This window comes from Mustelus asterias (assembly GCF_964213995.1).
Source record: "Mustelus asterias chromosome 26 unlocalized genomic scaffold, sMusAst1.hap1.1 SUPER_26_unloc_8, whole genome shotgun sequence".
NCBI classification, from domain to species: domain Eukaryota; kingdom Metazoa; phylum Chordata; class Chondrichthyes; order Carcharhiniformes; family Triakidae; genus Mustelus; species Mustelus asterias.
The window spans coordinates 670836-695972 of NW_027590115.1; the positions used below are offsets into that span (position 1 = coordinate 670836).

Consider the following 25137-nt stretch of genomic DNA (forward strand, 5'->3'; position numbering starts at 1 on the left):
AGCACTGAAACAACTCTATGATGACATCAACAAGCTCCATCCCACCATCAGACTCACCATGGACTACTCTCCGGAATCGGTTGCATTCTTGGACACACGCATCTCCATTAAGGACGGTCACCTCAGCACCTCACTGTACCGCAAGCCCACGGATAACCTCACGATGCTCCACTTCTCCAGCTTCCACCCTAAACCTTAAAGAAGCCATCCCCATACGGACAAGCCCTCCGTTGACACAGGATCTGCTCGGATGAGGAGGATCGCAACAGGCACCTCCAGACGCTGAAAGATGCCCTCATAAGAACAGGATATGGCGCTCGACTCATTGATCAACAGTTCCAACGCGCCACAGCGAAAAACCGCACCGACCTCCTCAGAAGACAAACACGGGACACAGTGGACAGAGTACCCTTCGTTGTGCAGTACTTCCCCGGAGCGGCGAAGCTACGGCATCTCCTCCGGAGCCTTCAACATGTCATTGATGAAGACGAACATCTCGCCAAGGCCATCCCCACACCCCCACTTCTCGCATTCAAACAACTGCAGAACCTCAAACAGAACATTGTCCGCAGCAAACTATCTAGCCTTCAGGAGAACAGTGACCATGACACCACACAACCCTGCCACAGCAACCTCTGCAAGACGTGCCGGATCATCGACACAGATGCCATCATCTCACGTGAGAACACCATCCACCAGGTACACGGTACATACTCTTGCAACTCGGCCAAAGTTGTCTACCTGACACGCTGCAAGAAAGGATGTCCCGACGCATGGTACATTGGGGAAACTATGCAGACGCTGCAACAACGGATGAATGAACACCGCTCGACAATCACCAGGCAAGACTGTTCTCTTCCTGTTGGGGAGCACTTCAGCGGTCATGGGCATTCGGCCTCTGATATCCGGGTGAGCGTTCTCCAAGGCGGCCTTCGCGACACATGATGGCGCAGAGTCGCTGAGCAGAAACTGATAGCCAAGTTCCGCACACACGAGGACGGCCTCCACCGGGATATTGGGTTCATGTCACACTATTTGTAACCCCCACAGAGTTTCACTGGCTGTCTTGTCTGGAGACAATACACATCTTTTTAGCCTGTCTTGATGCTCTCTCCACTCACGTTGTTTTGTTTCTTAAAGACTTGATTCGTTGTATGTATTCATATTCCAACCATTATTCATGTAAATTGAGTTTGTGTCTTTATATGCTCTGTTTGTGAAGAGAATTCCCACTCACCTGAAGAAGGGGCTTAGAGCTCCGAAAGCTTGTGTGGCTTTTGCTACCAAATAAACCTGTTGGACTTTAACCTGGTGTTGTTAAACTTCTTACTGTTTTTACCCCAGTCCAACGCCGGGATCTCCACATCATGACTACCATCGGCATTTATATCGACAGGAATAGAATATAAAGGTAAGGAAGTCGTTGCAATTATGCACGGCATTGGTGTCGCCGCACCTGGAGTATTGTGCATAGTTTTGGTCCCCTTATTTGAGGAAAGATGTCGTGACATTGAGGCAGTTCAGAGGAGATTCATGAGATTAATTCCAGAGATGAGGGGTTTGTTGTATGAAGAGAGATTTAAAATAGATTCAGCTATACTCTCTGGAATTTATAAGAATGAGGGGAGATCAAATTGAAGCTGTTTAAGATGATAAAAGGTATTGATAAAGTCGGCATGGAGCGGATGCTTCCGCTGGTGGGGCATTCTAGGATGAGAGGTCATAGTCTTAGGATAAGGGGTAGCAAATTTAACACAAAGTTGAGGAGAAACTACTTCTCCCAAAGGGTTGTGAATCTGTGGAATTCACTGCCCGAAAGTGCGGTGGACGCTGGGACAGTGAGTACATTTAAGGAGTTAGACAGATTTTTAATTGGTAATGGGCTGAAGGATTATGGGAAGAAGGCACGAAAATGAGGATAAGGAGCATATCAGTCATGATGGAACGTTAGAGTCTACTGGATGGGCGGAATGGCCTAACTCTGCTCCTATATCTTATGAACTTATGAAAACTTTAATGGGGTTGTAGATAGACCCACAAACTGTAGTGGTGAGGTTGGGGATGGTATTTAAAAGGAAATTAGTGACGCATGTGCTGAAGGAACATCAGTAATTGTGGGTGATTTTAATCTCCATATAGACTGGCCAAGTGAAATCAAACACAATAACGTCGAGTAGGAGTTCCTGGATTGTATACGGAATAGTTTTCTGGAACATTCTATTGGTAGTGGGGAAAATGCTATAGTTCATTAATTGCACTTGAAGACAGTGGCAGGATTGGACAGTCAGCATGGATATATGAAATGGAAGTCTTGCTCGACAAATCTACTTGATTTTTTTCCAGGAAGCAACGAGCAGAGGTGACGAAGGTGAGTAAATGTTTGTGATTTATTTGGACTTTCAGAAGGCTTTTGACAAGGTCCCAGGTAAGAGATGAGCCTGTAAAACTCAATACATTGATTTGGGAGCAGTGTATTATGATGGACAGGAAATAAGCTGGCAGGCAGGAAACAGAGTAGCAATAACTGGGTCTTTTTCCAAATAGCAGACTGAGACTATTGGGATACCGCACGGATCGGTGCTGGGAGACCAATGAAATGGTTAATGTCACCCAAGCTGCGATGAAAAAAAAGTTCTTATAAAAGTTTTCACAGATAAGCACCAAGACGAGTAGCTTAAGGGGACTGTGATTGGTTTTAATATCTGAATGATATGAGCTCAATCAATAACTGAGCGGACTGAGGTAACTCCTAAAATGTGATTGGTGTATGCTAATTACCTGCAATTGAATTTGAGGCTATAATTGCTTCTGTATTTAGGAATTCTGTATTCTGGCTCGTTACAGACTGTGACCTGTGACTTTCCAGAGACTTCACTACGTAGATGATTAAAACAGTTGTTTAAGAGAACTCCGTGACTTGGTCTAGTTCCTTGACAGATAAAGTTGTGATCAATTAAAAGGCTGATACCAATTACTACAACATCACTTATTCATGATATATATTAATGATTTAGATGAGGGAACTAAATCTAATATCTCCAAATGTGCAGACTACACAAAACTGGGCGGGTGGGTGAGCTGTGTGAAGGATGCAGAGATGCTTCCATGTAATATGGAGAAGCTGATTAAGTAGGGAAATGCATGGCAGATGCGGTGTGAACTTAGCCACTTTGGTCGCAAAAAACTGGAAGGCTGATTACTATCTGAATGGCTATAGATTAAGGGAGATGTGCAACGAGACCCGGCTGTCATCGCACACCAGTCACTGAAGGTAAACATGCTGGTGCAGAAGGCAGTAAAAAAGGCAAGTGGTGTGTTGGGCTTCATGCCAAGAGGATTCGAGTACAGGAGCAGCGATGTCTTGTTGCAACTACAGGGACTTTGTGAGATTACACCTGGATATTACATGCAATTTTGGACTCCTTATCTGAGGAAGGTTGTTCTTGCTATAATGGGGGTGCAGAGAAGGTATACCAGGCTGATTCCTGGGAGTTCCCCACGCCGGCTGCCCCGGCCCCGCCCCCACCGACCGCCGCCCATCCCAGGGTACAGAGAAGGTATACCAGGCTGATTCCTGGGATGGCAGGACTGATGGATGAAGAAAGATTGAGTCAATCAGGATTATATTCACTGGAGTTCAGAAGAATAAGGGGGGGATTTCATAGCAACCTAAATTCTAACAGGGCTAGACAGGATGGATGTAGGTAGTATGTACCCGATGGCGGGGAATTCCAGAAATGGGATCGCAGTCTGAGGTCACAGGGTACACTATTTTGGACTGAAATGCAGAGAAATGCAAAGAGTCATGACCGTATGAAATTGGCTATTACAAAAAACAATTGAAGCTAAAACATTGTATGTTTTCAAGAAGGACTTAGCTGTACCTCCAGGAGCTAAAGGGCTCAAACAATTTGCCGGGATAAGGCTAATGAGTTGAATGTTCAACCATGATCATAATGAATGGTAAAGAACATAAGAACATAAGAACATAAGAAATAGGAGCAGGAGTAGGCCATCAAGCCCCTCGAGCCTGCCCCACCATTCAATAAGATCATGGCTGATCTGAAGTGGATCAGTTCCACTTACCCACCTGATCCGTATAACCCCTAATTCCCTTACCGATCAGGAATCCATCTATCAGTGATTTAAACATATTCAGCGAGGTAGCCTCCACCACTTCAGTGGGCAGAGAATTCCAGAGATTCACCACCCTCTGAGCGAAGAAGTTCCTCCTCAACTCTTTCCTAAACTGACCCCCCCTTTATTTTGAGGCAGTGCCCTCTAGTTCTAGTTTCCTTTCTAAGTGGAAAGAATCTCTCCATCTCTACCCTATCCAGCCCCTTCATTATCTTATAGGTCTCTATCAGATCCCCCCTCAGCCTTCTAAATTCCAACAAATACAAACCCAATCTGCTCAGTCTCTCCTCATAATCAACACCCCTCATCTCTGGTATCAACCTGGTGAACCTTCTCTGCACTCCCTCCAAGGCCAATATATCCTTCCGCAAATAAGGGGACCAATACTGCACACAGTATTCCAGCTGCGGCCTCACCAATGGCCTGTACAGATGCAGCAAGACATCTCTGCTTTTATATTCTATCCCCCTTGCGATAGAGGCCAACATCCAATTTGCCTTCTTGATCACCTGTTGTACCTGCAGACTGGGTTTTTGCGTCTCATGCACAAGGACCCCCCAGGTCCCTCTGCACAGCAGCATGTTGTAATTTCTTTCCATTTAGATAATAATCCGATTTGCTATTATTTCTTCCACATTGAATAACCTCGCATTTGTTAACATTATACTCCATCTGCCAGATCCTCGCCCACTCACTCAGCCTGTCCAAATCTCTCTGCAGACCTTCTACGCCCTCCACATGATTCAATTTTCCACTTATCTTTGTGTCGTCTGCAAACCTTGTTACCCTACACTCAGTCCCCTCCTCCAGATCGTCTATATAAGCAGGTTCGAAGGGCCGAATGATCTGCTCCTGCTCCTACTTTCGATATTTCTACGACATGATTTTGCCTGCACACTTTCCTGCTCACATCACAACTGGATAGTGTGCACAGCTGTGGTTACCCCCCAACATAGAGTCAAAAACTCACAGAAGCAAGCTACAAAAGTGATTAACAGCTTTGAGAAGCTCAGCTACATGGAAAACATCAAGGACCATGGTTTATTTATTTTGAAGTACTGATACAAACTCTAATTGAAAGAGGTCGAGTCAATATCTGAGTGAGTGCAGAATTACTATTGATAGATGATTCCAGTCTTCAAATTGTGTGGGATCAGATAGCACATGTTTGAATTATGTAAATGCAGGAATAGAGTGGATGTTCAGCGTTTCGTTATCTCCAGAGAACTATGAGCCTCTGTAAGGTGTTTCGAGTAGCTGTGGCGACTCTAAAGAGGAAGCCAGTCGAATCCTCTCTGGCACAGAGACTGCATCATGTGGAAGAGAAGTGCATATGAGGAACAATGGGGCAACGGGATCTACACGATTGGATTCAGTCAGCTGAGGGATTCGAGGGGAATATTAAACACAGCATTTTTCCATTTAAACTCGAGGCGTTTCTATTTTTGCTGCTACAAGAAGATTGCATGGTCATTGTTCGTGGCAGAATTTGGACTGGGAGGCACCAGTGGAAGATATCATTCGCCATGATGCCTGAAACCTTGTTATCTTTGTTTGATTGACCTTCTGGGATTTTCATGCTCAGTATTTTGGTTTGTGTTTGTTTCGAATGATTTCTATGGAACCATAGAATCCCATCAGTGCAGAATTCGGCCGATCAAGTCTGCACCGACTCTCCAATAATGCATCTTACCACGGCCTACGTATCCCTCCCTCCCTATCCCCGGAACGCGACACATTAACTACGGCCAATCCACCTAACCTGCGCATCTGTGGACTGAGAGAGAAAACCGGAGGACCCAAAGGTGTTCGACACAGACACGTGGAGAACGTGTAAACTCCACACAGACAGTCGCCCGAGGCCGGAATTGAACCCAGGTCCCTGGCACTCTGAGGCAGCAGAGCTAACCACTTTGTCACCGTGCCACCCCAGTGTAGACAAACCTTAACTTCTGGAGCAAGGCTCTACTCTTCACTGCCATCCAGACCATTCATGCACACACATAGGTTTGTATGAGATTCATATTGTAGCAGGATTCTGTGAAGTGTATAAGACATCAGAAATACTAGAAATGAGCAGCTGATTAAGTGAAAAGATGCAATGGCAACACATTAACAGAATGCAAGAAAAATGCTATGAATTGTAATTTGAATCTCTGCATAGTTGAGGATCAATGACAAACCCCAATCATGTTCAGCCCTGTTACCCCAGCCTTTATCTTTCTGATTCTCAGGTTTTTGACTACCTCCTAAACAAAGGCGGTAATTAATCATTCTGATTCTCAGAAGTGAAATGGTTTACAATCTCAATTTCCTCTCTTACCTTTCAGGTGACTGGGCAATTCAGATAAATCTTGTGCAAAGTTCATCTCATCGAATGCATCAGAACCTGTTTAAATAATTCATGAAATCAAATCAGTGATATCGGCAGTGTGTAAATGTGAAATTGAATTCACTGTGATTTTACCGTACCAAGCTCCTGTATTTCTTTCAGTATTTTATCCAGCTTTGGGACTCCGTGACGCATTCTGACAAAGGATTCCCACATCACCCTTCGAGCCCGAGATCCTTTTTCCATCACCAGATTGAGAAGAAGTTTGGAACTGTCCGCCCGGTTTCCCTTATCCACGAGCTCAGTGACTTTCTATGAAGAATAGTGATGAAGAATAATGAGACGCAGAGTGAAAGGTAAACACTGAGAATGAGATGGAATCTGCTCAGTGATGGGATTTCCCAGTTGTTTTCAGCTCAGAAATCAGTCACTGGGCCGGGTCCTGATCCGCAATAAACATGGACTGAAAATTCTCTTCACATCACATTCCAGTCATTAACGATTAAGAAATGAGAATCAACTAAACTCGAATCAAAAATATATTTCAAGGAGAGTGAGGGATCACTGAGAATCTGCAGTATTTTAATGTAATTAGTTGTCTGCCCTTCAGAGTCCAACATGACATCTGGTTGGTTACTGATTGACAATATGATCCATTTCTTTCTCTCAATTCCTGCTGCATCACTTTGTGATTTACTCCGAAATCCGGAGGTGATGAGGTAGTTTGTTTCTCTGAGGAGGTCATATGTCTTTGGAACTCTCTTCCTGAAAAGGCCATGGACTAATTCTAAGACGGAGGTAGATGGACACTTGGTAAACAAGGGGGTGATAGTTTATAAGGGATCGGCAAGATGCAGATTTGAACTCACTATGAAATCGGCCACAATGATGTTAAACAGAGGAGTGGAACAGCCCACTCCTGTTCTCTGTATGTAAATAAAACAGTGGCGAGTAAGAACTCAGGGAGCAAGGATAGGATGCTTCTGATTATTACGTTATTTAAATAGAAGAATGGAAATCCTAAAATGAAAATTAGCTGATGAATAAACTTTTGACTAACCCAAACACCGACTCTTGATTTATGTCCGGAGAATGAAGCAATAATAATGGTGAAAAATCTAATCATTTAATCATTTCTACTCATTAACTCAAGTGTCAGAAACAGAATGTTATTTGTCAATTTATTTCTGGCATAAAAGCTCAGTAAGGAGGATTGGTGAGTTAGATAGTTGAGAGATAAACATGTTCAGCTGCAAGTGGGAGTCTGAAGAAGTGGCTGTGCAGAGTCAGAGCAATGGAGAATTTCAGACTGGAGTTTACAAAGGAAAGTTTCAAATTCATTAACTCATTTAAAATAGAATATTGCTGCTGCCTCACAGCGCCAGGGATTCAGGTTCGATTCTGGCCTGGGTCACTGTCTGTGTGGAGTTTTCACTTCCTCCCTGTGTCTGCGTGGGTTTCCTCCGGGTGCTCAGGTTTCCTCCCACAGTCCAACGTTGTGCGGGTTAGGTTGATTGGCCATGCTAAAATTGACACGAGTGTCAGGGGGAATAGCAAAGTAAACATATGGGGTTACGGGAATAAGGCCTGGGTGGGATTGTGGTCGGTCCAGACTCGATAGGCCGATTGGCCTCCTTCTGTATTGCAGGGATTCTATAAATCATTCTATGAATATAGACCGGTTGGAGACTTGGGTGGAGAAATGGCAGATGGTGTTTATTCCGGACAAATATGAGGTAATGCATTTTGGAAGATACAGCATGTAGGAATTATTTAGTAAATGGTAGAATCCTTAGGAGTATTGACAGGGAGAGAGATCTGGGCGAACATGTCCACCGATCACTTAAAGTGGCAACGTAGTCAAGAAGCATACGGCATGCTTGCCTTCATCAGTCAGGGCATTGAGTTTAGAAATTGACAGGTCATGCTGCAGCTGTACAGAACCTCAGTTAGGCCTCATTTAGAATATTGTGTATAATTCTGATCACCAAAGTACCAGAAGGATGTGGATGTGCTGGAGAGGGTAGAGAAGAGGTTTACCAGGATGTTGCCTGGTCTGGAGGGTATTAGCTATGAACCCGGTTTGCTCTCATTGGCATGACAGAGGTTGAGGAGTGACCTGATCGAAGTTTACAAGATTATGAGTGGCATTGACAGAGTGTATAGTCAGATGCTCTTTCCTCAGGTCGAAAAGTCAGGTACTTGGGACACCGGATTAAGGTGTATAGGGAGATGTTCAGAGTAGATGTGCGAGGGAAGTTTTTTTTTACACAGATGGTGGTGAATGTCTGGAACGTGCTGCCCAGGGGGTGGGGCGGTGATGGGAGGAGGTACGAAAGCGGCATTTAAAGGCCATCTGGATGAAAACATGAATTGGATGGGAATGGAAGGATACGGACTCTGTAAGTGCATATGGTTTTAGTTTAGGCAGGCATCATGGTCTGCGCAGGCTTGGAGGGCCGAAGGGTCTATTCCTGTGCTGTACTGTTCTTTGTTCTATCCTGGGTCCCTCCCTCTTACCCGATGCTCCTGTCCAGTGAAAATCCTCTCATACGTTAACGATAAGCTGACTCCATCCACTCCTCCTTCCATTGCCTGTTCTAGTCTGTCCCGGTAGAATTTTGTCAATTTGAACAGTTGATAATCATCACACTTTGTCAGGAACTGAGGAATTGTGGAGTTTGGATCTGTAAACACAAATGGAGTAAAATAAACACATTTCTGTCAATGAATTCCTATTAATGTTGTTACACTTCCCTTTACAGAGAGCAACTAAAGCCTCCTGTGAGCCACATTATCAAACACCTTCTGGGAACACAAACATTCAGTGAAAGCATATTTGACCTGACTATAATCACCTTTGTCCTAAATCCATTCTCACCCTTGGTTAACAAGAGTCCATCAATTTCAAATATAAAATCAACATTTTTTACATTGGTCAGTGGGTGTGAGGGTTCCAGGCAAGGCCGGGATTTGTTGTGAATCCTTAATTGTTATTGGAAAGCTGCTGAGACACCATTCTGAACTACTGCAATTTGCATGGTGCGTATACACTGAGTACTGCTGGGAAGGGAACACCAAGACTTCTATACAGGAAAAGTGAAGCAGCAATATTGTTCAAGTAAGAATGGTGTGTGGATTAAAGGGCAACTTACAGATGATGGTATCCCCATGTATCTGCTGCCCTTGGCCTTCTAGGGTGGCAGAGGTCTCGGGTTTGGAAAGTGTTGTTGAAGGAGCCTTGGTAAGGTGCTGAAATGCATCCTGTAAATGATGCATATTGCTATCACTTTCATCGGTGGCAAAGAGAATGAGGTGGTGGATGGGTGGTGTCAATCAATTGAGCTACTTTGTCCTGGGTGATGTTGAGCTTTGAGTGTTCATGGAACCACAGTAGACAAATTGCAAATTTTCAATTTGTGCCTTGTACATTGTAGACTTTGGGGAGACAGGAGATGACTTACTCTCCAAAGAATGCCTCGCATCTGACGTGCTCCTGTATTGATATGGCTAATCCAGTTCAGTTTCAGGTTAAAGTCACGGTGAACAACTCTTAGGTAAGGAAATACCTCTGGCATTGGAATGGGCAGGTGAGCGGCTACCAAGCATGTAACTGCTGGGGCAGAGGAGTTTGCAGCAGGTTGCTTCGTGACGGGTCAGAGCCAGAAAGGCTGTGCCTTTGCGAATACACACAGCGCATGTGCAGAATTGGAAACACAAAATTTCAGGACAACAAGCATCCTGGCAGGAGACAACCCAGAGATACAGGGCTCAAAAATAGGACAGTGCAGAAAATCTGGATGTTTGATTACCCTGGTCAAAAACAATCTCCAGAATGTCAAGAATGGCCAATTCAGTGATGGTAATGCTGAACTGACTGTCAGCCGCAGATGGTTAGATTCTCTCTTGTTAGAAATCATCATTCCTTGGCATTGTATAGCACAAATGCTGCATGCTATTTGATCAGCTGGATAACTCAGAGCCAGGACATCCTTCTTGATGGCAGTTTAAGTCTTGCCCTGACCCACTTTATGGTCCTGTGACCCTTACATTGTTCAGAAAATTCCCTGTCGCATGAAGGCAGACACTTAAATTTTCAGCCTACACCGCCTTAATGTAGGATTCCGCCTCGATTTAGGCTCGAGTACGAGGCGGCATAGTTAAAATAAGGCGCCCTTTCACTACATGAAAACCCACAAGAAATGAAAGCATGAGTAGGCCACCAGTTCCTTCAAGCCTGCCCCGCCATTCAGTACAATCATCGCTAATCGATGCCGGCCTCAACTCCTTTCCTGTGCCATTTCCCCATTGCCCTGCATTCATCCATCGATCAAATATTTATCTACCTCTGCTTTAAATATTTCGCATGATCCAGTCTCCATCCACCTTTGGAGCAGAGAATTCCAGAGATTGACTTTCAAGAGTGAAATTAGGAGAAGATTTCCCACACAGGAACTCTCTTCTGTAAGTTATGCGAGATGTGAGCTGATCTAACTGTCTTTGACATCACGGGAATATTTGACCAATTGTGACATTAGGGAGTCCGGGTAGAACTGAAATCAGTGGGAATCAGGGAAATCTTTCCACCGGCTGGAGTCACACCTAACAACAATTGTTGTGGTGGTTGGGCGCCAACCATCTCAGCTCCAAGAGTTCTTCAGTGATGTGCGAGGCCCAAGCATTTTCATTTGCTTCATTAAAGACTTCCTTTCATCAGAAGGCCAGAAGTGGGGATGCTGACTGATTGCACAATGTTCATTTGATCTCATAACTATTCCAATACTGAAGCAGTCCTTCCCCATATAATACAAAGAAGACTATACGCATTCATGGGATGCTAAGTGGTAAGCACCCCCCAGTCCCTCTCACCCACAGCACCACCCATCCAGCCCCACCCACCCTGCCCACTCCCACAGCACCACCCACCCAGCCCTATGCCCCAGTCCCACCCCGCAATCCCAAACACCCACGCAGCCACCCCTTGCAGTTCCTCCCAACCAGACCCTGAACTTCCCCCCACCCACAGTCCCACACACGCAGCACCCGCCACTGCACTCCCACCCACCAAGCCTCTGATCCCCACCCCACATCCCACTCGCACAGCCCTCCCACTGCAGTCCCAACTGTCAGGCCCCCTCCCTGCAGTCCCAGCCACCGAGCCCCAAGTGCCCCTCACCCATGCACACACCCAAGCCCCTTATTGCCTCGCCCACGCACCCCCACACATCCCCCCCTCAGTCGCTCACTCCCACACATCCCCCACCCCACACCCCTCCACTCAGTGCCTCACTCCCACTCACTAATCGCTCTATTCGCAGCGAATGTTGGGGAGATCCAGCCCCACTGCAGTTTGTCCCACCCAGAGATGCTTTTGCTTTTCTCATACCAGCCTTCAGCACACTGTTCACTGTGCCACCAATCGTGGTTTGTTTCTCTCATTCACAGTCAATAGTCGACAAATCAGCAGCAATGGGAGAGAGAAATTACCTCTGATTGGAGGATCAGCTCCAAGCAGAATCCTGAATTGAAACTCAGCTGTTTTACAACAATTTAGAAACTGTCTCCGGTGCCGCGTAGAGGAGCTTTGCGGGTCACACCCGGCCCCCTCGGTCCGAAGCTTGGATAATCCTACTCTAAATGGTCACTCTCCCCCACTTTCCACTCAGTCCCTGTCCTGTTCCCTCTTCCTGTTTGAGCTGTAGACAGGATAGAAATTATATTTGTAGTTTTGTGATCCTACCTGTGTCCATTCTCATTTTTGATGAAGCTGCTGTATATTCTCTCCTGTTTGAACCTTCAGCCATGATATTGACAGGCCTTGCCTGATTCTGAGACTCTGTAATGAGGATAATATCAATGTCAGGATCAGATGTAAGTATTGAAATCAGAAGCAGGGCGTTGAGATCTTGACTAATATGCAAGATATATTTCAGAATATTACAGTCTCAGATATGTTACTGTGATATTAGTAACAGTTGTTTCACAAAGTATCAGTTGCCATCATCACGTCCGTTGAAAAATCCTTTTCCCTTTCAATCCTATACCCAATTTCCAGTTTCCACTTTGCTCTCCAAAGTCATTGAAAATGTTGTTACCTCCCAAATCCATGACCATTTTTGCAGGAGCACCTTGCAGCCAAGTTTGAACCTGCCACTGCTCTTGAAATCACAAATACTATCCTATCCGACTCTGACAAAAGTCAGTGAAGTATCTTCATTCACCCATCTGCAATCTTTAACGTGCTTGACCATGTTATCCTTGTCCAACTCCTCCCCCTTGTCGTGCAGCTGAGTGGAAATGCATCAAAGGCCCCTGGTTCAATTCTGATCTATTACTTTACATCCAGAGAATCAGTGACATTGCTTTCTCTTGCCACTCCCACACCATTATCTCTATCATTGGCCCTCTTGTATTTCTCATCAACATGCTGCCCCTCGGTAACCTGGCAGCAGGTTCAACATGCAAACTGCTGATATCCAGCTCTACATTCTCACTGCTCTGAAACTCTGCTTCCTGAATCCTGGCTAACTCACACCACGTCTCAGTTCATTCACCTGAGTTCACCAACTCTCACTGTCTCACAGCCTGACAACAGCTCAATTTTAAAATGCTCAAACTAGCTTTTCAATCTCTCCATGGCCCCTCTCTTCCTATTCATGCAGCCTACAGCAGCCCCAGAAGCCAGCGACATCTCTACCTTGCCCAGTCTGACAAGTTGTGTATCTTGAGGATAATTTGTCCACAATCCAGACCAATTACTGAGCTCCGGAATTCCCTCCCGAAGCCTCTCGGCTGCTTTACTTTTCCCTCTTCTCAGATTCACCTTAAAAGGATTAACAATCTGACAAAAATTAGTCACCTGCCCAGCTATCCCTTCGAATGTTTTATGTATTTGTTTTCCCACTGAATTGTTCTCTTGTTGAGTGTCTTGGGATGTTTTGCTACGTTAAAGGTGCTATACAAATGCACGTCACTCCATATTCCCCACTCGTGTGGATGTGTCAGTGTCTGAGTCCCTATACCTGTACCCCGAATCAAACTCAGCTATTGTCCTCTCCTTTCTCCGATATGGAAATGGAAAAGTGATTCAGACATTTAATTTCTTCAAATTAGAATTGGAAGTTATTCAACAGCAATAATTTACAACCAAGGTTTAAAACCAGCAATGTAAAATGCAGTTACCCGTTTCACTCTTAATCTCGTAGAACAACACAGATTTCCAGTGTGTCTGATTTTGTTAAAAAAAAAATCCCAAAGCACAAATTCATTCTCCCTGATGGGTCGCTTCAATTTAACACTAAATTTACAATATCATTCTAGCGAGGCTCTGTAATACACATCTGGTCATCTGAACAGATCCGGATTTATTCCTCATCAACCCCAATGACCCGGCCTCGCCCACACCGAGCCAGCATCAGTTATTGGGTGATTCCACGTTGACTTTCAAGAGGGCCCCAGAAATTTATCAGTGCCTCGAAATGGCTGCAATGCAAAAGATATCCAGAAGGCCAATGGTGGTGCGCAGGAGGGGACACTGCATCAAGTAAAGAAAGAGGCAGCAAGAAGAACGGCGAAAGCAATAGAATGTGTCAGGTGTTGAGGGACACATTATGTGGATCATTGCAAATGCTTTGATGCTGTTTGTCGGCACTGCAACAAAAATGGGGGTTTAGCCACGAACTGCAAAGATGGTAAGAGCAAGTCGAAGGTGGAGCAAGGAAATTCAAATTTAAAAATGCATGAGTCAGCTACACATCAACTGGAAAAATCAGAACAGACACAGAAGCAAAGGATTCCATATAATTCCATAGGATTTCGGGGAGCAATGGAGAAGGACAAGAGTGGCCCTTGGTTCAGGACGAGAGCCAAATACTTACAAGTTAGAGAGGATCAGGGGAATTTGGTTGGGGAGCGGAAATCTGACGGCAAGTCCAGGTCTGGCATGTGGGCAGCTTTTAAAGGCCGGTTAACGGAATTGCAGAACATGCATGACCCATAAAAATGAAGGCTACTAATAGCAGAATTCGGGAACAATGGGCGACAAGGAAAATTGTAACCTTAGTCAAAAAGAAAGCATACAATAGGTCGAGGCAACTAAAAAACTGACAAAGGCCCTGAGGAGTATGGAGAATATAGCAAGGAATTTAAACGCCAAATTAGGAGGGCTAAAAGAGACCATGAAATGTTGTTCGCAAACAGGGAGATGGAGAATCCCAAGGCTTTTATGCATGTATTCGGAGCAAGAGGGTATGCCTCCACCACCCTACTTGGCAGCGCATTCCAGGCCCCCACCACCCTCTGTGTAAAAAACATCCCTCTAATATCTGAGTTAAACTTCGCCCCTCGCACCTTGATCCTGTGACCCCTCGTGAACGTCACTTCTGACCTGGGAAAAAGCTTCCCACCGTTCACCCTATCTATCGCCTTCATAATCTTGGACACCTCTATTAGATCTCCCCTCATTCTCCGTCTTTCCAGGGAGAACAACCCCAGTTTACCCAATCTCTCCTCATAGCTCAGACCCTCCATAGCAGGCAACATCCTGGTAAACCTTCTCTGCACTCTCTCTAATGCCTCCACGTCCTTCAGGTAGTGCGGCAAACAGAATTGGATGCAGTACTCCAAATGTGGCCGAACCAGCATTCTATACAGCTGCATCATCAGACTCCAGCTTTTATACTCTATACCCCATCCTTTAAAGGCAAGCATACCATATGCCTTCTTCACCACCTTCTCCACCTGTGTTGCCACCTTCAAGGATTTGTGGACTTGCACACCTAGGTCCCTCTGTGTTTCTATACTCCTGATGATTCTGCCATTTATTGCATAACTCCTCCCTACATTATTTCTTCCAAAATGCATCAGTTCGCATTTATCCGGATTAAACTTCATCTGCCACCTCTCCGCCCAATTTTCCAGCCTATCTATATCCTGCTGTATTGCCCGACAATGCTCTTCGCTATCCGCAAGTCCAGCCATCTTCGTGTCATCCGCAAACTTGCTGCTTACACCAGTTACACCTTCTTCCAAATCATTTATATATATCACAAATAGCAGAGGTCCCAGTACAGAGCCCTGCGGAAAACCACTGGTCACAGACCTCCAGCTGGAAAAAGACCCTTCGACCACTACCCTCTGTCTCCGAGGCCAAGCCAGTTCTCCACCCATCTAGCCACTTCTCCTTGTATCCCATGAGCCGTAACCTTTTTAACCAACCTGCCATGTGGGACTTTGTCAAAAGACTTACTGAAATCCATATAGACGACATCCACGGCCCTTCCTTCATCAACCGTTTTTGTCACTTCCTCAAAAAACTCCACCAAATTTGTAAGGTACGACCTCCCTCTTACAAAACCATGCTGTCTGTCACTAATGAGATTGTTCCGTTCTAAATGCACATACATCCTGTCTCTAAGAATGCTCTCCAACAACTTCCCTACCACGGACGTCAAGCTCACCGTTCTATAATTTCCTTGGTTATCCCTGCTCCCCTTCTTAAACAACGGGACCACATTCAATATGCTCCAATCCTCAGGGACCTCACCCGTGTCCAAAGAAGCGACAAGGTTTTCCGTCAGAGGCCCAGCAATTTCATCTCTCGTCTCCCTGAGCAGTCGAGGATAGATGCCATCAGGCTCTGGGGCTTTGTCAGTTTTAATGTTCCCTAAAAAACCTAACACTACCTCTCTTGTAATGGAGATTTTCTCTAGCGGGTCAACACCTCCCTCCGAGACACTCCCGGTTAACACGCCCCTCTCCTTCGTGAATACCGATGCAAAGTATTCATTTAGGATCTCCCCTATTCCCTTGGGTTCTAAGCATAATGTGTTGGCCATTTGGCAGAACAGGTAACAATTAGACACTGCAAATTTCGTCTTTTGTGCTGTTGTATCACACCTTGAAATGAAGCAGGAGACATAAATGATCAACATTGAGGGAAATCGTTTCTGCATTCATCCTTGGTAATTAAATCAACGCTGCATTCAAGTATAACACAATTATATCGTTCTTTCCTGCGAAACTACGAAATAGAGAATTACATATTTAATTTCAAAATCTCAATCAAACCCGTAGCTTTATTTTGTAACTGACATTGTTCTCGCCATCAATGCTTCGACAGAACATGTATTGACGATTGTGATCCTTTCTGGAAGAAAGTGTGGCCTCTCCAAGTGCGTAACAACCTACCTGGTGGCCATGGCAGCGGCGGATCTACTGGTGGTAATATTCGATCTGATATTCAGACAAACACCAATTGTTTTTGAAGAAGAATTTCACTTGTGATGCATATCCCTCTTTGTAACATCCACGCTGCCGTACTTTATGCCACGACTGATTGTTCTGTTTGGTTGACTGTCTCTTTCACCTTTGATCGATTCGTGGCCATTTGTCCTCCAAAGCTTAAAATTAAATATTGCACCGAGAAAATAGCAGCTGCTGTGTTGGGAATATTAAGCAGTCTGAGTTGTTTAAGGAAAGTTTTCTGGTATTTAATGCTTACAGGTCACTATCAACTGAGGAACTCTCATTTGTTTTGTTTCTCAGAATTACATGTCCTGTTCTCTGCTATTTTTCCTGATTGTGCTCCTCAGCATTTTCACTGTCCGACATATTTTAACATCCAGCAGAGCCCGCAGAAGACTCTAAGGGGACAGTCCCAGAGACCCAGAGATTGAAAGTCGAAGAACATCCATCGTTCTACTATTTGCCATCTGGGAAAATTTCATTATTTCAAGGCCAACGTTAACGTTTTATTCTATATAGTGCAGAATGAGCGATTTGGGGTACTATTCCATGAATCTACATCTTTTTGTGAAATAATTAGTTTTCATGCTGCAGCTCATGAGTTGCTGCACAAACACTTGTATTTATGCCGTAACACAGACTAAATTCAGAAAGCAATTGAAGAATATGCTGATGTATCCTTTTACTTCAATTGTTCAATTGTTTCAACTATCGGAATAACGGGATCGCTGGCTGTGTCCAGAATTACATTGTTTTCTTCCCCTTCTGGCTTTCTCGTTAGACAGTGGTGATGTCACTGTCATGATAGAGCAGACCTTAATATGCATTTCAGATTTATGTGGGATCAATGAATGTTGGTGTTGATCAGTATGTCAATTGGTGGTGTCCCGTTCTCGTTCTGTAGTCACAGAGCAGAGGTGATGTTGTCTATTTTGGGACTGTTTGAAATGGCTTTAATTGCAGCAGTTAGACCAAACGCAAGATCTGTAGCTAACGGTTGAGAGTGGATTCAAGATCAGTGTTTATGACCAAAGGGTTGAAATGAGATGCGTCCACGTAGGGACAGAACAAAGTGAGTGGCTCTACGTAGTGGCATTGATTTAGGTAGGATGTAGGTATGATGTATGTACGAAGAGCAGGGGGGAGGGGGTCATACGAGAGCAATTCAGCGAGATGGGTGCGAGGCTAAAAAGTAAGGCCTCCAGGGTAGCAATCTCTGGGCTGCTCCCGGTCTCTAGTGCAAGTCAGGCGAGGAACAGGGAGATTCTACAGTTGAACGCATGGTTAAAGGACTGGTGCAAGAGGGAGGGTTTTAAATTCATAGATAACTGGGAAGTCCTCAAGTCAGGATGGCAACTGTACAGAATGGATGGATTACACCTTAACTGGAAGGGAGCAACTATCCTGGCTGGACGTTTTGCTGGAGTATTTCGGCAGGATTTAAACTAGTGTGGCAGGGGGGTGGGGAACAAATCAGTAGGTGAGTAAGTACTGAGGCTGGGGTTGAGCTGGGGGCCAGGGCAAGGCTAGCTAAGAAGAGGAGCACTCTGGAAGAGGATGATCTCAGTGAGCCTGGAGTTGTCGAGTGCATCTGCTTCAATGCGAGGAGCATAACGAGTAATCAGACGAACTTAGGGCCTTAATGCTTACGCGGAATTTGAATGTGGTTGCGGTGACGGAGACTTGGTTAAAAGAAGGACAGGACTGGCAGCTGAATGTTCCGGGGTATAAGTGTTTTAGGCAAGACAGAGGATGGGCTAAAAAAGGTGGGGGAGCAGCGATATTAGTTAAGGAGCATATTACCGCGGTGCAGAGTGTAGACAACTTAGAGGGGTCATGTACTGAGTCACTGTAGGTGGAACTCAGAAACAGGAAGGGTGCAGTCACTATGCTGGGGGTGTACGACAGACCACCCAACAGCCCACGGAAAGTGGAGGAAAGGATATGTCAGGAGATTCTGGATAGGTGCAGAAAAAATAGGGTTGTTGTAGTGGGGGACTTTAATTTCCCTGGAATAGACTGGAAAGTGCTGAGAGCTGGGGTTCCGGACGGGGAGGAATTTGTAAAATGCATACTGGAAGGTTATTTGGAACAGTATGTAGATAGCCCGACGAGAGAGGGGGCTATACTGGACCTAGTTCTGTGAAATGAGCCCGGTCAGGTCGTCAAAGTTTCGGTAGGGGAACATGTGGCAAATAGTGACCACAACTCTGTTAACTTTAGGATAGTAATGGACAAGGATGAGTGCTGTCCTACGGGCAGCGTGCTAAATTGGGGGAAGGCTAACGGTAGCCGGATTAGGCAGGAATTGGTGGACGTTGAATGGGAGAGGATGTTCAAAAGTAAGTCCACGTCTGGCATATGGGAGTCTTTTAAGGAACAATTGATAAGGCTGCAGGATAGGCATGTGCCTGTAAAAAGGAAAGATAGGAAATGTGGGATTCGTGAGCCATGGATAACCAGGGAAATTGATGATCTGATTAAAATGAAAAGGGAGGCGTACGTTAAGTCCAGGCAACTGAAAGCAGATGGAGCTCTGGAGGAATACAGAGAGAGTAGGAAATAACTCAAACGGGGAGTTAGAAGGGCAAAAAGAGGTAACGAGATGTTCTTGGCAGACAGGATTAAGGAGAATTCTAAGGCATTCCATTCATACGTTGGGAACAAAAGAGTTGTCAGGGAGAAAATCGGACCTCTCAGGGACAAAGGAGGTGAATTATGCTTCGAACCCAAGGGAATAGGGGACTTTCACGAAGGAGAGGGACGTGTTAACCGGGAGTGTCTCGGAGGGAGTTGTTGACCCGTTAGAGAAAATCTTCATTACAAGGGAGGAAATGTTCGGTTTTTCAGGGAACATTAAAACTGACAAAGCCCCAGGGCCTGATGGCATCTATCCTCGACTGCTCAGGGAGACGAGAGATGAAATTGCTGGGCCTCTGACGGAAATCTTTGTTGCTTCGTTGGACACAGGTGAGGTCCCTGAGGATTGGAGGACAGCGAATGTGGTCCCGTTGTTTAAGAAGGGTAGCAGAGAAAACCCGGGAAATTATAGGCCGGTGCGCTTGACGTCCATGGTAGGGAAGTTGTTCGAGAGGATTCTTAGAGACAGGATGTATGTGCATTTAGAACGGAACAACCTCATTCATGACAGACAGCATGGTTTTGTAAGAGGGAGGTCGTGCCTTCCAAATTTGTTGGAGTGTTTTGAGGAAAGGACAAAAACCGTTGACGAAGGAAGGACCATGGATCTCATCTGTATGGATTTCAGTAAGGCACTTGACAAAGTCCCACATGGCAGGTTGGTTAAAAAGGTTAAGGCTCATGGGATACAAGGAGAAGTGGCGAGATAGGTTGAGAACTGCCTTGGCCATAGGAGGCAGAGGGTAGCAGTCGAAGGGTCTTTTTCCGGCTGGAGGTCCGTGACCAGTGATGTTCCACAGAGCTCTGTACTGGGACCTCTGCTATTTGTGATATATATAAATGATTTGGAAGAAGGTGTAACTGGTGTTATCAGCAAGTTTGCGGATGACACGAAGATGAATAGTGTGGAGGAGCAGAGGGATCTAGGTGTATGTGTGCATAGATCTCTGAAAGTTGGGAATCAAGTAGATAAGGTTGTTAAGAAGGCATATGGTGTCTTGGCGTTTATTGGTAGGGGGATTGAATTTAGGAGTCGTAGCGTTATGTTGCAACTGTACACAACTCTGGTGCGGCCGCACTTGGAGTACTGTGTGCAGTTCTGGTCCCCACATTACAGGAAGGATGTGGAGGCTTTGGAGAGGGTGCAGAGGAGGTTTACCAGGATGTTGCCTGGTATGGAGGGGAGATCCTATGAGGAGAGGCTGAGGGATTTGGGATTGTTTTCGCTGGAAAGGCGGCGGCTAAGAGGGGATCTTATTGAAACATATAAGATGATTAGAGGTTTAGATAGGGTGGATAGTGATAGCCTTTTTCCTCTGATGGAGAAATCCAGCACGAGGGGGCATGGCTTTAAATTGAGGGGGGGTAGTTATAGAACCGATGTCAGGGGTAGGTTCTTTACCCAGAGGGTGGTGAGGGATTGGAATGCCCTGCCAGCATCAGTTGTAAATGCGCCTAGTTTGGGGGCGTTTAAGAGATCCGTAGATAGGTTCATGGACGAAAAGAAATTGGTTTAGGTTGGAGGGTCACAGTTTTTCTTTTTTTTTAACTGGTCGGTGCAACATCGTGGGCCGAACGGCCTGTTCTGCGCTGTAATGTTCTATGTTCTATGTTCTATGGCTGGACTTGCGGATAGTGATGAGCATTGTCGGGCAATACAGCAGGATATAGATAGGCTGGAAAATTGGGTGGAGAGGTGGCAGATGGAATTTAATCCAGATGAATGCGAACTGATGCATTTTGGAAGAAATAATGTAGGGAGGAGTTATACAATAAATGGCAGAGCCATCAAGAGTATAGAAACACATAGGGACCAAGGTGTGCAATTCCACAAATCCTTGAAGAAGGCAACGCAGGTGGAGAATGTGGTGAAGAAGGCATATGGCATGCTTGCCTTTATCGGACGGGTATAGAGTATAAAAGCTGGAGTCTGATGATGCAGCTGTCTCGCACGCTGGTTAGGCCACATTTGGAGTACTGCATCCAGTTCTGGTTGCCGCACTACCAGAAGGACGTGGAGGCGTTAGAGAGAGTGCAGAGAAGGTTGACCAGGATGTTGCCTGTTATGGAGGGTCTTAGCTATGAGGAGAGATTTGGTAAACTGGGGTTGTTCTCCCTGGAAAGACGGAGAATGAGGGGAGATCTAATAGAGGTGTCCAAGATTATGAAGGGGATAGATAGGGTGAACGGTCGGAAGCTTTTTCCCAGATCAGAAGTGACGATCAATAGGGGTCACGGGCTTAAGATGAGAGGGGCGAGGTATAACTCAGATATTAGGGGGATGTTTTTTACACAGAGGGTGGTTGGGGCCTGGAATGCGCTGCCAAGTAGGGTGGTGGAGGCAGATACGCTGACATCGTTTAAGACTTACGTGTATGGTCACAAGAGCAGCCTGGGAATGGAGGGATACAAACGATTGGTTTAGTTGGACCAAGGAGCGGCACAGGCTTGGAGGGCCGAAGGGCCTGTTTCCTGTACTGTCCTGTTCTTTGTTCATTGTTCTTTGTTCTTTGATTTGAATCAGGGCTGCCAGCAGAGTAACTAAGCAAGGAAGATATTTGTGGCTCTGCTAACAGGGAGCAAACCCGTTGACATGTCACTTACATATGGCTCAATATCTCCTTCAATTAAAAGTCATAGGATATATAATTCACTTTACAACATGTGCTTGCAAGTTTACCGACATTGCCTGCATGTTCAAGTCGGTTTAGCATTTCAGCTTGAAAATGGAGGGAGGATATAATGGTAACATTGAATCGGCACTCCACTTAGTCCTGATAACATGACACACATTTCTTCACCAAGAATCTATCCAGCTCTGCCTGAAAAAAAGAAAATCTCCACTTCCAAAGGGTTTAATAACGAGATATACAGTGGCACTGTGGAGTGGAGTAACAGAAGAACAAGAAAATGGCCTCAGCTGAGGAGGTGAAGATATTGAAAATGTTTGGGCTGATATAAAAGAACAGCTGCAGTAGATTGCGGAGCCATTCACAGTAGCGAAACATTTGGAAACTCCTCGCAGTTGCAAATAATTGAGCCTGCTACATATTTACTGCAATAATTATGGAAACCATTAACTTTCAGACAAATTGAATGAATCGAATTGTAACTTGAATTTTAGAGGAGGCGATCCAGGAATATATTTGTTGTTGATACTCGGAAGAATTCGCTCTGGAACTCCACAGAAATCAGGCGATTTTCGGCCAACTGATGTGCAACGAGTCGGCGTTAATTACTTACGTCACAATAAATATTTTTGGAGAGTACATCATGCTGAAATATCATTTGCAGTTTGGGAACGAGAATTGTGAATCTATAACAAATGCTTCACACTTAAAATACTTTGCAACATTATGAAGGCACAACCTGAGGTTAACTCTATCAAGTTAGTCAGAAATGCTGCGTTTTTAAATGCTTCATGCTTTTGTTAAAAACGTGACATTGCTATCAGGCACCGTCAGAAAGGGAAAGGGCTATTCCTGACTCTTACCAGCGATTTAATGCATTGAAGAAAACCGTATAGAAAATGTACCAGTCTTTTATGACAAGGAAACATATGGACGACATCATGATGAAGTAAAAGGCGCAGATATTTGAGAAGCTTAGTTTCAAGAAACATGGTCGGGGAACATTCTGAAAATAGCACATAATGCAGAAATGAAGGAAATTTGGAATCCAACATGATGCTATCAACGAATAGCAAAACTGAGAGTAAAACCTCTCGTCAAGTTATGTAAACATGCAACTAAGAGGAGATATAATTATCTCGTGTCCCTCTTTCAAGAAGAGAAGGACAGAGTGCAGATATTTACGACAGAAGATAATCCAAAAAAGAAATCCAATAGTGAAAGCAGAGGTGGAAAAGTTGTATGAATAATATGAAACAATTATAGACAATAAGATGAAAGGGACAAAGCAAAATCAGCGAACAAACTGCTGAGATGTCTGCTCGCATATTGGTGTGCTCGGTTCTTAAATAGTCTGCTGAACATATAGTTGAAATATTGCTGGTAAGTTACAAAATCTTCTCTATTCTTGAAAGATCCATGAGGATAGCAATACTACAATTGAAACAACACCTTTTAAGAAGTGGGGGAGATGGGGGTGGGTGACTGGGGCATGGTGGAATAGAAAACTTATGGCAAGTTCGACCAACTGCTGTCAAAGGAGAAGTGCACTCACATTCATTATTGGAGAGGTGACCGGGACAGTTAAAACATGCGGGGACAATGGGCATTAAGAAAGGGACCTGCGACAGCACTGCCGATGTATGTTCACCACCGAAAATGCTTTTACTCGGGAAAGCAGCACAATATCACATTCAGAAGGACATGTGGAATGTATAATAAATGCTGGAATAGCCAGATACTTTGAGCGTTGTTATTTTTTAATGTTTTCAGCAATAGAGAAATGTGGAGTTAGGGCCATTGAATGAAGCAAGTCAGCCTAGACGAACAAAGAAGGCAGTGATCTGAGTTCCGGCAGGAATTTGAATGTAATGTCAGGTCAACAATTAACGGGCTGAACTGCCTCAAGGGACAGCGTGAAAAATTCCTGCCTCCAAATGATTCGGTTTCCTATCGTGGAAAAAAAGCACCAGTTGAGCATTACACATTGTGAATCACTTTGCGATCAGGTATAACATTTTACAATCCAAAAGCACATTTTACAAATGTGCATACATCTCTAAAATCCCATGCATGCATTTCTAAGAGGTTAAACTCCTTCATTACCATCTAATCATTTTATAAAACTGTATCACCATGTTTCACGATATACAAAGTGATGCTTTATAATTATTCTTGAATATGTTTAACGCTTTTAAAATGAAAAAAAAACTCTCTAATTTTATTTGCAACAGTTCCAGATAATTTATGATTCTTGAACATGCTTGAGTCATAACCATGGAAAATGTTTTGCTGTCGTTCAAAAAGTTCCAAACAATTTTAAGCCAATTGGAAAACTTAGCAAAAATATTCAGTGGAACTACGGACGTGGGAGATTGTGACTGCCCCTCATATTATGGCTGAATTTGGCTGATCAAGGAGCATGGACAATCCAGCAATAGTTGGGATTCAGTGGGAAAATTCACCGCTGGTTGCGCCCTGCATCGCTCCAAGGAGCATGGTTTTGGTCCTTGGAGGTCAATCATGTCAGCTCGATGGCATCAATTCAGGATGCCCACGCGGGAGTTTACTGGGCCCAATCATCCTTATCTGCTCCATCAATACTCATTATTAAATCATAAGTTCTGCCGATATAACTCATCAATTCCCAGGCTGGTGATGTGCGATAGGTTACTAAACCCTGTGTTCAAGCCATAAATCATAGGCATGTTATTAATCATGTTATGTTTAGATTATTTGGTTTTCTGCACAGCCACACATTGTTTTATGGTCCATGAGTATTGACACCTGCAGTGTTTCTGTCTGTGAACTAGCAGTGTACATTTTTATCCCTATGGGTATTGACTCACAAATAGCAGTCTCTATAATTAGTTCCTCTCTACTGCATAGTTTATCCCTTTTAGTGATATTCGTATGGCTAGTAGTTCCCTTCACTATTGCAGATCTTCATTTATTTTGTTCTCCAATTTTCAGAATGAAACATTAGAACACTACTCCAGAAGAATATGTGGGTGTTTTGTTACATTCTGGAGTTCGCAATAGCACGTTAAGTTGCACTTTTGAAGAACAACTCAGTGCTCTGTTCTACTCTATTAAACAAAATACATCATTCAGCGTTAATGTAGATGAAAACTTTGTGTTGCATTTAACTGA

At 44.5% G+C, this 25137-nt stretch overlaps 1 protein-coding gene across 1 annotated transcript in view; it reads right to left on the reverse strand.

Annotated features, from left to right (window-relative positions):
• Positions 1-25137, reverse strand: part of LOC144482173 (NACHT, LRR and PYD domains-containing protein 3-like) — a 68283-nt gene that overhangs the window by 14332 nt on the left and 28814 nt on the right. Inside the window, 3 exon segments of the mRNA XM_078201381.1 lie at positions 6461-6526; positions 6610-6781; positions 8990-9190. Of these exon segments, the coding sequence (XP_078057507.1) occupies positions 6461-6526; positions 6610-6781; positions 8990-9190 (439 nt within the window).